The 13,631-nt window shown below is 31.5% G+C and overlaps 1 protein-coding gene across 8 annotated transcripts in view; it reads right to left on the reverse strand.

The window, feature by feature from the left end:
• Positions 1 to 13,631, reverse strand: part of UGGT2 (UDP-glucose glycoprotein glucosyltransferase 2) — a 245,742-nt gene that overhangs the window by 56,899 nt on the left and 175,212 nt on the right. For all 8 annotated transcript variants that reach the window (XR_008914063.1, XR_008914061.1, XR_008914062.1 and 5 more), the window contains 2 exons: positions 10,048 to 10,132; positions 662 to 747 (listed from right to left, as the gene is read on the reverse strand). Coding sequence is in view for 5 of the 8 variants with exons in the window: in XM_001377357.5 (XP_001377394.4) it covers positions 662 to 747; positions 10,048 to 10,132 (171 nt within the window). In the remaining 3 variants the exon portion in view is untranslated. The remainder of the gene's footprint in view (positions 1 to 661; positions 748 to 10,047; positions 10,133 to 13,631) is intronic.

The following is a 13,631-nucleotide window of genomic DNA, read 5'->3' on the forward strand; positions in this document are numbered from 1 at the left end:
CTGAACTTAAAGAAAATTAGTTTTATGGATGATAGACTGGAATGGTTAGAGACTCAACACAGAAAGACTAATTAGGAGTCTAGTGCAATAGTCCAGGAGGGAGATAGGGAAGGCCTGAAGTAGAGTATGTGGGTAGATGATTTAAGTAGGGAAAAGGGGATACAGATGAGAGATTTTGTGGAAGGAGAAACTATAAGATTTGGAAAATGATTTGATATGTGAGCTGAGAAAGAGGGGATAATGTCACTTATTATTACTGGATTTGTTTCTTCATTTTTAAGTTGATTTTATGAATATATGTAAAATTTATTTTCAAGTTAAGCAAAAGAAAATAAATGTGGATTAAAAGCCTAATAGCATTCATACATCCTTAAAAATTTCTTTCTATATTAATGCTGATAGGAAAATTAAGCTTGCTTTTTTATACTTATATGTTTAAAACTCCCAACTAAAATGGTTATTTTAATAAGTTCAGAAAAAGCTTAACTCCCTTAAAAATGACCAATTTATTCATTGGTGCCTATTTCAAATGTGTATTGTATACAAGCTGTTAACTCTGAATTTCTCTTAACTAAAATTTTATGAATTTGAATTTCTCCCATAATTTTTCCTTTTAATACATTATTTCATAATAATACATTTGTTCATAAATGTTAATTACCCTTGAATGGAATCCCATATTCCTTTTCCTTCTTCACTTATATCTGTAAGGATATCTTCATCAATTTTGTCAGACTTTTTCTGAACCTGGGTATTGTTAGAAACAATTAATATAAGATTTTTTAGTTTAGCTAACTTTTTTACATTTTAAAAATTGTAATTTTTATTTTTCCATGTTACATGGAAATAAAATTTCTCAATATTAATTTTCTTATATTTTGCAATCCATGCTCTGTCTCTCTCTCTCATCCATCCCCCCACCCTTAGAGGGCAGACAATATGATAAAGGTTGCACATACATTATCATGTAATACATATTTCCATGTTCATGTTGTGAATAAAGACACATATTGCTTACACTAGACAAAAATTCATGGAGAAAATAAAAACTGATATGTTTCAATTTGCATTTAGATTCTATCTTTTCTTTTGAAAGAGGAGGATAGCCTTTTTTTTTTTTGTTATGAGTTCTTGGAATTGTCCTGGATCCTTTCCTTGTAGATAATAGTTAAGCAATTTACAGATGATTGTCATACATTATTGTCAACATTATATATCTATATCTATATATACATATATATTATATAATATACTAACAACATACATTATGTACAACATTCTTTTGGTTCTGCTCACTTCACTTTGCATCACTTCATATAAGTCTGACAGGTTTTTTTTTTTTTTGTGATCTTCTTGTATGTTATTTCTTATGGCATAATTCAATCGTTCCCGATTTAAAGGACATCTCTTTGGTTTCTAGTTCTTTGCCACTACAAAAAGAGCTGCTATAAATATTTTTGTACAGGTAGGTTCTTTAATTTTTAATGTCTTTGGGATATCAACCTAGTAATAGTATTGCTGGATCAATGGGTATGCACAATTTGATGGCTCTTTGCACATGGTTCCAGATTGCTCTCCAGAATTGTTCTATCACTTTACAGTTCCACCAGCAGTCAATTAATGTCAAATTTTTTCCACATCCCCTCCAGTATTTGTCACCTTTCTTTTTTGTCATGTTAGCCAGTCTGATGAGTAAGTACCACAGAGCTATTTTAATTATAATTTTTCTAATCAATAGTGATTTTGAACATTTTTCATGTGACTAAAGATAATTTTAATTTCTTCATCTGAGAATTGCTCATTTATATCCTTTGATTATTTTTCAGTTGGGAGATATATTTGTATTCTTATGGATTTGACTCTTTTCTCTATACATTTGAGAAATGAAGCCTTAATCAGAAAGACTTGCTATGAAGATTTCCCCTCACCTCCTGTTTGTTGTTTACCTTTTAATCTTGGTTGCATTGCTTTTGCTTGTGTAGAAACTTTTAAAATTTAATGAAGTCAAAGTTATTCATTTTACATCTCAATGTTCTCTGTGAATTGTTTTGACCTAAATTTTTTCCTTATCATTAGGTCTAACAGGTAAACTATTTTGTGCTCCCCTAATTTGTTTATGGTATCAACTTTTATTTCTAAATCTTGGATCCATTTTGACTTTGCTATGATAATATGGTGTGAGGTGTATGTCTATACCTCACTTCTGCCATATTGTTTTCCAGTTTTCCCAGCAGTTTTGTTAAATAATGAGTTCTTCCAAAAAAATGGATCTTTGCAGTTTTCAAATGCTTGGTTAATAGGGTCATTTACCATTGTGTATATTGAATGTCTACTCTGTTCCATTGCTCCTCCACTATATTTCTTAGCCAGTACTTGGTTGTTTTGGTGGTTGCCACTTGATAATACAGTTTAGAGTGAGTATAACCAAGCCACCCTTGTTCATATATTTTTTCATTCATCAGATCTTTTGTTCTTCCAGATAAATTTTATTATTTTTTCTAATTCTATAATATTTGGGTAGTCTGTATGACACTGAATAAGTAAATTAATTTAGGAAGAACTGTCATTTTTGTTATATTAGTTGACCTTCCCATTAGCAATTTCTTCCCCCCCCCCCCTTTTTTTTAAACCCTTACCTTCTGTCTTGGAATCAATACTATATATTGATTCCAAGACAAAAGAGTGGTAAGGACTAGGCAGTGGGGTTAAGTGACTTGTCCAGGTCACATAGTCAGGAAGTATCTGAGGTCAAATTTGAACCCAGGACCTCCGGTCTCTGGGCCTGGCTCTCAATCCACTGAGTCTCCCAGCTTCCCCTAATGTTTTTCTAATTGTCTAGGTCTGACTTTATTTGTGTGAAAAGTGTTTTGTAGTTGTGATCATATAGTTCCTGGTTTTATCTTGACAGGGAGATTCCCAAGTATTTTATACTGTATACACTAATTTTAAGAAGGGTTTTTTGCTATTGGGTTTTATTGGTATTATAGAGAAAAGCTGATAGTTTTGTGGATTTATTTTATATCCCGCAACCTTGTTAAGATGTTAATTGTTTTGATGCGATTTTTGGTTCTTTAGGATTTTCTAAGCATACTGTTGTATTATCTACAAAAATTGATAGAATTATTTCCTCATTGCCTATTCCAATTCCTTCAACAATTTCTTTTATTGATATAGCTAGCATTACTAGTACAAAATTGAAGAGTAGTAGTGATAATGGGCATCTTTGTTTCACTCCTGATATTAGTGGGAAGGATTCTTGTTTATCCCCACTACATATAATATTTGCTGATGGTTTTGAGGAATGTGCTATTTATTCCAATGTTCTTTAGTATTTTTTAAAAGGAATGGGTATTTTTTTTGTCAAAAGTCTTTTATGCATCTATTGAAAAAATTGTATGGTTTCTGTTGGCTTTGTTATTGATATGGCTAATTATGTTGATAGTTTTCCTAATATTGCACCATCCTTGCAATCCTGGTATAAAATATACCTGATCATATAGTATGATCCTTGTAATAGGTTTGCTGTAATTTTCTTGCCAGTATTTTGTTTAAAATTCTTACATCAATATTCATTAGGGGTATTGGTCAATGGTTTTCTTTCTCTGTTTTTGTTTCTCACTAGTTTATATATCAACATCATATTTTTATCATAAAAGGAATTTGGTAGATTTCCTTACTCAGTTATTTTTTCTGAATGTTTAATGTGATATTAGAATTGTTTTTTAAACATTTGGTAGAATTCACTTGAGAATTCATCTGACCCTGGGTTTTTTTTTTCTTAAGGAGTTAATTGATGGCTTATTAAATTTATTTTTCTGAAATTAGCATATTTCCTCTTATGTTAACCTGGGCAATTTATATTTCTTTAAAATATTCACTTATTTCATTTAAACTATCAAATTTATTGGCATATAATTAAATAAAGTAACTTAATAATTGCTTTAATTTCTACTTCATTGGTTGTAATCTTACCCTTTTCATTTCATTTCTAATAATAATGGTTTTCTTCTTTCTTTTTGATCCAATAAATCAATATTTTATGTATTTTATTGATTTTTTCCATAAAACCAATTCCTTGTTCTATTTATTAGTTTAATGTTTTTCTTACTTTCAGTTTTATTCAACTCTTTGATTTTTAGGATTTTGAATTTTGTGCTTACTTGATAATTTTAAAAAATTAAATTTATTTATTTTTAAGTATTTTCCCAAGGTTATATGATTCATATTCTCTCCCTCCCCCTTCCCACATCTGACAAGCAATTTCATCAGGTTATACATGTATTTTCACTAAATACCTATTTCCATATTATTCATTTTTATAATAGAGTACTATCCTTTAAAAATAAAACCTCAAATCCTATACCCATATAAACAAGTAACAAATTATGGTTTTTTTCTGTGTTTCTACTCCCACAGTTCTATCATTTCTTGATGTGGACAGCATTCTTTCTCATACATCCCTCAGGATTGTCCTGGATCACTGTATTGCGTTTAATAGCAAAATATATTCTATTTTATCATTCCATAATGTTCCATTTACTGTGTACAGTGTTCTCCTGGTTCTGCTCATTTCACTCTGCACCAGTTCATGGAAGTCTTCCCAGTTTTTATAAAAATCAAGCAGTTCACCATTCCTTATAGCACAATAGTGTTCCATCACTATTATTTATCACAATTTGTTCAGACATTCCCCAATTGAGGGACACCTCCTCATTTTCCAATTATTTTGCCATGACAAAAAGCATGGTTATAAGCATTTCTGTACAATTTAAAAAATTTCTTTGGGGTACACACTCAGTAGTGGTATTGCTGGAGCAAAGAGCATGCATTGTTTTAAAGCCCTTTGCGCATAATTCCAAATTACCTTCCAGAATGGTTGGATCAATTCACAATTCCACCAGCAATGCATTAGTGTCCCAGTTTTGCCACATCACCTTCAACATTTATTACTTTCCTTTATTGTCATATTAGCCAATCTGCTAAGTGTGAGGTGGTACCTCAGAGTTGCTTTGATTTGCATTTCTCTAATCAGGAGGGATTTAGAATACTTTTTCATATAATTATTGATAGTTTTGATTTCTTTATCTGAAAACTGCCTATTCATATCCCTTGACCATTTGTCACTAATTGGGAGTTTTAAATTTGTTCTTTTTCCTATTTTTTTTAGTTGCAACCCCAATTCATTGATCTGCTCTTTCTCTGTTCTATTGATGTAAACACTTTATAAATTGTTCTTCAAGTACTGCTTTGGCTGTGGTCCAGAAATTTTGGTATATGCTCTCCTTATCATTAACTATAATGAAATTGTTGATTGTTTCTATGATTTATTCTTTAATATAAGGTTACTTAGTTTCCAATCATTTTTAGTCTTTTTTTCCTCCAGACTTTTGCTGAATGTAATTTTTATTGCACTATGGTCTTAAAGTTATCTAATACTTCTGTTTTCCAGCATTTGGTTGTAAGGTTTTTATAACATATTATATGACCAGTTTTTGTGAAGGTGTCATGCACTACTGAAAAAAAGGTATATTCCTTTCTGTCCCCATTCAGTTTTCTACAGAGGTCTATCAAGTTTAACTTTTCTAAAATTCTATTTACCGCCTTAATTTTTTTCTTGTTTATTTTCTTGTTTTGATTTATCTAATTCTGAGAGGGGAAGGATAATGTCCCCTACTGATATAGTTTTATGATCTCTTTCCTCTTGTAACTCATATAGTTTCTCCTTTAGGAATTTAGATGCTATTCAATTTGATTCATATATATTAACATTGATATTACTTCATTTTCTTTTATCAATATGTAATTTCTTTCCTTGTCTGTTTTAATTAGGTCAATTTTTACTTTTGCTTTGTCTAAGATCATAATTTCAACCTCTGTTTTTAAGATCTTATCTGAAGCACAGTAGATTTTGATCTAGCCTTTTTTTTTTTACTTTCTTTAGGTCTCCCTGCTTTAAATGAGTTTCTTGTAGATAGCCTATTGTGGGATTCTGGTTTTTAATCCACTCTGCTACTCTCTTGTATTTTATGGGTGAGTTAATCCCATTCCCCTTCAGAGTTAATATTACTAACTGTGTTTCCTTCCATCTTATTTCCCTCCTCCCTCCCTATCTTTCTTTCTCTCCATTCAGCCTTTCTCTGTTCACAAATGTTTTTGCTTCCATCCACCTGCCTCCCTGAATTTCCTTTCCATTTTGTCTGTCCTCCCCTCTCCTTTTTTTATCACCCCTCACCTTCTTATTTCTCTATTAAATAAGATAGATTTATATACCTAAGTATGGACATTGCCCTCACTTTGTGCTAATTCCACTCAGAGTAAGATTCAAGCATTGCCACCTCATCATTATCTTCTCTTCCACTGTATCAATTCATTCATGCCTCCTCGAAGATAATTTAGTCCAAATTTTCTCTTCTTTTTTCTTTTTTGCAATGTATTACTCTTTCTTATATCTACATTAAAAATAACTAATTATATTCAATTCCCTCCCTCCTTTTTGTCTATATATGCTTCTATTCATTGCCCTAATGGTGATAAAGTGATAAAGTTCTCAAGTATCTTCTGTACTTCAAGCATCCTAAGTATTTTAGGTATCTAAGGTACTGCAAGCATCTTAGATATCTTAAGCATTTTAATTATCACCTTCTTACTAGTATTTACTAATAACCCCTTTGTTTCTATTTATTATCTTAAAGTATATTAAATATCTTAAATATATTTTATACCATAAGTATCTTAAGTACTCTATGTATCATTTTACTATGCAAAGAATACAATCAGCTTAATGCCATTGTTTCCCATGATTACTTTAAGTATATCAAATACTTTAGATATAGCTCTTGTACAAATAATAAGTGTCCTAGTCACCACTTTTCTATGCATGGATATGATTGGTTTAACCCTACTAATTCCCTTGAGGTTTTTTTGGTTTACTTTTTTATGCATTTTTTTGGAATGTCTAATTTGATCTATGAATTTTTTTTACCACTGGCTGTTTCCTCAGGAATGTCTGGAATTCCTTTATTTCATTAAATATCAATTTCTTCTCCTGGAGTATTATGCTCAATTTTGCTGGATAGGTGATTTTTGAGTGTAGGCAAAGGCCTTGTGGAATATCACATTCCATTATTTCTGATCCTTTTCTTCTATTAAATTTTTTATTTTTTAATTATTACCATGATTCATGTTATCTCCCTCTTCTGATTCTTTAATCTAAAAATATTAGGTTCTTTGTAATTCTGATGGTTCTTCCCCAATATTTTAATTGTTGTTTTCTGGCTGTTTGCAGTATTTTCTCTTGATTTGAAATTTCTGGAATTTGGTCAAACTAGTTCTGGGATTTTTATATTTGGGGTTTCTTTCAGGAGGTGATCAGTGGATTCTTTTAATTTCTTTTTTTCTTTTAAAGAATATTAAGACAATTTTCTCTTACAATTTCTTTTAATAGTATTCTTTTTTTGATCATGGCTTTCAGGCAATCCAATTATTCTTGGATTGTTTCTCCTGGATCTATTTTCCAGGTCAGTTGTTTTTCCAGTGAGAGATTTCAAATTTTGGTCCATTTTAAAATTCTTTAAAATTTGTTTTATTGTTTATTGTTTTTCATGAAGTCATTAGCTTCCATTTGTCCTATTCTAATTTTTAGGAGCCATTTTTTTCCTTAAAGGCTTTTTACTTCCTTTCTTAGAAAATTATTCTCCTGTTTGAGGTATTGTATTTCCTTTTCTTAGAGAAATGTTTCCTTCAGTAAGGTTTTGTTGTTGTTTTTTCCCATCATTTCCTTTTCTAATTTTTCTTCCAAGTTCTTTATTATTTGTTTTTCTATACTTTTTTGGAGTTCTTTCAGAGGTTCATTTATCCTTTCATATTTTCTTTGTCCATTTTGGGATTAATTTTTCCCTTAATTTTGTCTATATGCTGAAGCTTACCTCTGTTCTTAGGGTGAAGGGAGTACTCTGTAGAGGGCCCAGTTGGCCTGTTGTGTGGAATTCCAACTGTTCAGTAACAGTTGTTCAGTTCAACTAGTTGAAGTTGGGTTTCGTCTAATCCCATTGAGGCTGGACCTTGTTGGATTGAGTTCTTCCCATTGCTACCCAAGCTGCATCCTACCCAGCCTCTGTTTTCTTTGGATTATTCAAGACTACTTTCTTCCCACTGCTCCTTGTTTCCTATTACATTGGTTTCTGCTCTTACCCTGCTAAGGCTGATTTGAGTCAGCTGTTCTGTTTCTTCTGCTGCTTGAGCTATATTGTATCTGAGTTCTGCTGAGGCTTGTTCAGTGCTCTCTTCTTATAACCCATTGAGATGAGTCCTTCTTGTTGCCTCTCAATGTTTTTTCTGTATTGAAGCATTGCTTCATTCCTTCTTCTGTTGGTTCTGCCTCTCTGTGATTTGTTTTGAGGTGTCCTTGTTCCTTAGTGGTCATTTGGAAGGGTGGTTGGTGGGCTCTGGATGTTTCTTACTTTGCCATCTTGGTTTGATTTCTACCTTTTTTAGTATTTGATTAAAAGTGAAGACATATAAGGAAGTATATTATTTCATGAAAAGATGAATTAAATATTAAATGACTAGGCTAATGTGAAATTAGGACTAGTTATCTTAACTCATTTCTACTATTAACATATTATCCTCCTAATTTTGAACTTCCATGTAAGTAAAATTTCCTAAATGTTATTGATTTCACTTTTCTTCCCCTACTTAGTTTTAGCCTCAAGACAATATCCACTCACAGTAACTGTATAGAACACATATACTGATATATATGTATATAACACATACACTGATGTTGAACACATATATAATTCAGTGGGCTGTCCATTCAACTGCATTTCATAGGCAATATATAATTTTCTTTTATTTGTTTTTTGCCCTTGTGAAATATTAGTCTTTTGAATATACATTAATCTGACTTATGAGGACTTCTAGTGTTCTGTAGTTTATTGCAATCAGAATAATTTCATTGACAAACAAGAGTATGTGGAAAATTATTCTTCATGAATGTGTGGCATACTTCATGGTATGTGAACAACATTGTTTCGTTGGCAAATTCCATTTTATATGCCTTGAAAAGATTGAGGATAATTGTATACTTGGATAAGGAGTTTTATAAGATTCTTAACAATAAAGAAACATCTTGGAGAAGACTCTTAAGGTTACATTTGACTCTAAATAAAATCCCTTTAAAATATTAACCAAGAATAAATATAATAGGAGCTTGTATTCTTTATTCTTCTGTGTCAATTATTATGGAAAATTATCTGCTATGGGAAATTGAGTTTTCATCAGGCATATATAATAAAATATATAATAAAACATTTAAAAAATAGTAAAAAGTCAAACATTTCTCCTGAAAATTACAGAAGAAATTACTTATACATGGTTCTGAAGTCACTGATTTCTTATTATTCTCCTTTTCTGTTTAAAATGCCATTTGAAATCTTCTCTATTATTTTGTAATCTTCCTTTTTTTTTTGAGATAGTTTGGAAAATGATCTCTGAGTAGTTTTTAAATTGTCATTTATTACATACATTTCTCTTATATGTTTTGGTCAAGTACAGACACTCTTCCTATATTCTCAAATGTCATTTCCTCTTTCTTATACATATGTTTCACATTAGAGGTAAATCAGTAATGATTATGTTAGATTACTATAAAATATAGAAAAATTACTATAAAATCCTATAAAATCACTATGAAATACTATTTTAAGAAGATTTACAAAGCTATAGAGTTTAAAGTTTAAGATTTTGGAATGCCCTGTACTAGCATCTACTATATTACAGGACATTTGATACACTATTGCTTTTCAATGTGCTCCAGTTGAATGAAATAGTAGCCATAAATTGAATGTGAATGTAAACAGAATCTCAAAAAATCAAGCGAAGACAGCTAAACAAGATAATTTTTATACATTTACATAATTAACTGATATATTTACATTCATATAAGAAGAAGCATTAGAATATGGTACACTCTGATTTTTAAAAAAAATTCAGATTTCAGATAATTTACCAAATATAATACACACAAGGAAGCTTTGTTTCACATACCTGGACTTTCAGAATCTTACTTCTGAAGTTACTTAATACCACAATGACATCATCTGAATCTGGTGGAGAGTCTGTTCCTTCATGTCTAAAATTACAGAAATACACAAATATGCAATTTAGGCTAAATATAAATTATGCTTAAATTATTCATTCTATACTTTCTACTCTATTTTATGCAACTCCTAGAAATGTAGGTCTTTAACAGTTTTTGCATGTTTAGTGAATATGAAAATTGGGGATCCCTTTCAGTTTACTTTTAATATAAAGAGCCAGGGAGGAATGATGGATAGAGAAATGGCTTCAAAATCTGTCCCAAGCTGAGCTCAAGGTCTGCTTCTCAGTCCCCTCAGACAAGTCTCTGAGAGCATAAGTTGCCGAGCAAGTGGTGGCCTGCCTTACTAGAGGGAGTCAAATCACAGTTCTGGTCCGAAATCTTAAAGTATAATCAAACTTTAATACCTCGGGCATGACCAATTGGAAATTTCTTGTGATGTGGTAGTCTGAATAAATAGTTAAGGGGAAATGAATAAAGGTAAGTAGGTTATTATTCTGCTTAAGAGAGTGAGGTAGGTTTGTTAAGGACTGTTCAACTATCCGTTTATATGCCAAAAATAAAGTTATGTAAGCAGAAACAATCATGTTAATATCGCCCAGGGCAAAATAACAACAATAACAGCTAGCAGTTACATAATGCTTTTAAGTTTGAAGAAGGTTTTTTCTGTAATACATTATTTCTACCAATTACATGGAGAAATCATTTTTAACATTTGTAAGTTTGAAATAGCTATTATTAGCCCTATTATACAGATGAAGAAGCAGAGCTAGACAGAGGTTAAGTAACTTGCTCAGTCGCACAGCCAGTTAAGTGTCTGAAGCTGGATTTGAACACAAGTCTTTCTGATTTCAGGTCTAATGCTCTGTGGTGCCACCTAATTACCAAAAAACCAGCAGTTGACTTCATGTACTAGGACACATTCAAGGCAACAGATATTAAACATCAACTACAGAAAAGGCTCTGTGCTGGCCAATTCAGGCATTTGATTTTTTGTAACTTTTTTATTTATCCCAGATATGCAATAAGAATTGGAACCTCTCCAGCTAAATAATCTCCTGTCGTGTAGTTCATTTGTATTTCAGCAGTTTCTTCATAAACAGAGAGAACATATGTATGTTAAATCTCCTTTTCCTTCTCCAAAATGGAGTGAAAGGTACTTGAAAGTGAATATAGCACTCTATCTTTACTATCTGGCATATTACCTGACACATAAAATAGATATTTAATAAATGCTTGTTGAATTGAGTTGATAATTCTTTTCCACAGTAATTAAAAGACTGATTTTTGGATGTTGATTGATAGGTGTGTGATATTTGTAACAATAGATCAATCAAGGAGAGAAGAAACCTTTAAAATATGTTCAGAATTGATGAAATCTTTTTTGGAATGTGTTTAGATTGATTCTTCCCCCTCCTCCATACACTACACTACACACAAACAGCTCTATTACAATAAGATGATCAAGCCAAAAATATATTAAATTTTTCATAAATGCCCCATCAATTTCAACTTATCAAGCTGAAATAATTGAAACCTGATATTGCTTATTAATACTGAAAGTCTGAAATGTATTTTTTTGTCCATTTTATTGCCACTGTTTATTTCTGATAACAAAAACTGCTGCTTTAAAAGATCATTTGCTGCCCCTATAATTAAAATAGGAAACATTTTTAGAGATAGTACCAAAATTCAAACTGTTTATATTTCATCAAAATTGTTTGAAATAGAGATTTAAAATGAACACCATGTGCCCTGAAGACTTAAATCTGCCCCTCCCTTCCTTTGATACCTCAGTATGCTCTCAGAGATGGGACCATAACTCTAGATCCTTCTTGTTGGCCTTGATAAATGCCAGTTGATAACACACAAGATAAACAAAACCCATTACGAACAAACTATATTATATCAGTCTGCACTGATATTCCATCAGCTTTTTTAAAAAAAAAAAAAAAAACCTTTACCATTGGTTTCAAAATGGAAGAGCAGTAAAGATTACTCAATAGAGGTTAAGTGTCTTGCCCAGGGCCACATAGATAGTATCAGAGGCCAGATTTGAACCCAGGACCGTTCTTGGCTTTCAGGCCACTAAACCACTTAACTGCCCCATCCATCAGGTCCTTCTCTGGAGGTGGATGACATTTTTGGTCATGAATCCTTTGGGATTGTCTTAGTCACTGTATTGCTGAAAACGACTAAGTAGCTGAAAGTTGTTCCTTAAATAATATTGGTGTTACTGTGTACAGTGTTCTTCTGGTTCTACTCATTCCCCTTTGCATCAGTTCAGGTAAGTATTTCCAAATTTTCCTTATTGTCATTGCTTATATCACAATAGTATTCCTTTACTATCATATACAACAATTTGTTCTACTATTCCCAAATTACTGGGCATCCCATCAATTTCTAATTCTTTGCCACCACATATATATATATATGTCTGTGTGTGTGTGTGTGTGTGTGTGTGTGTGTGTGTGTGTGTGTGTCTTTTGTCCTTTTCTTCTATCTTTTTGGGATACATTTCTGGTAGTAGTATTGCTGGGTCAAAGAGTATATCCAGTTTTATAGCTCTTTGGACATAGGTCCACATCATCCTCCAGAATGGTTGGACCACTTCACAACTCCAATAGTCCATTAGTGCACCACTTTTTCTATATTCCCTTCAGCATTTATCATTTTTCTCTCATGTTAGCTAATCTCATAGTTGTGACATAGTACCTTTGAGTTGTTTTAATTTGCATTTCTCCAATTAATAGTGATTTAGAGCATGTTATATGATTATTATTAGTTTGATTTCTTCTTCTGAAAATTGCCTTTTCATATCCTCTGATCATTTATCAACCTTTTTAATAAATCTGGTTCAGTTACTTATATATTTAAGAAACAGAAAAAAAAATCTTGATGTAAAAATTTCTCCAGGTTCCTGCTTTCTTTCTAATTTTGACTGAATTGCATTTGTTTTTTGCAAAATCTTTATAATTGAATGTGATCAAAATTATCCTTGTGATCCTCTATCTCGTTTGGTTGTAAACTCTTCTATCACCCATAGTTATAAGAGCTAAAATCTTCCATGCTCCTCTAATTTGTTTATGATATCATCCTCTATGTCTAAATCCTGGACTCATTTTGACCTTCTTTTGCTCTACATTGTGAGATGTTGGTCTATACCTAGTTTCTGCCAAAATGCATACCAGTTTTCTCAACAATTTTTGTTGGTGAGTTTTTGCCCCCAAAGCTTGGATTTATAGGTTTATCTAACATTAGATTACTATAGCTATTTAATTCTCTGTGTTTTGTACCTAATCTATTCTACTGATACATAACTCTATTTTAGTCAATATAAGATTGCTTTGATGATTGTCACTTTGTAATATAGTTTGAAATTTGGCACTACTAGATCCCTTCAGATTGTTTTTTTTTTTCATTGATTTCCTTGATATTCTAGAACTTCTGTTCTTCTGGATGAATTTTATTACTTTTTTATTACTCTATAAAATTATTTAATAGTTTGATTGGTAAGGCACTGAAGTAAATT

This window comes from Monodelphis domestica, chromosome 8 (assembly GCF_027887165.1).
Source record: "Monodelphis domestica isolate mMonDom1 chromosome 8, mMonDom1.pri, whole genome shotgun sequence".
Lineage (NCBI taxonomy): Eukaryota > Metazoa > Chordata > Mammalia > Didelphimorphia > Didelphidae > Monodelphis > Monodelphis domestica.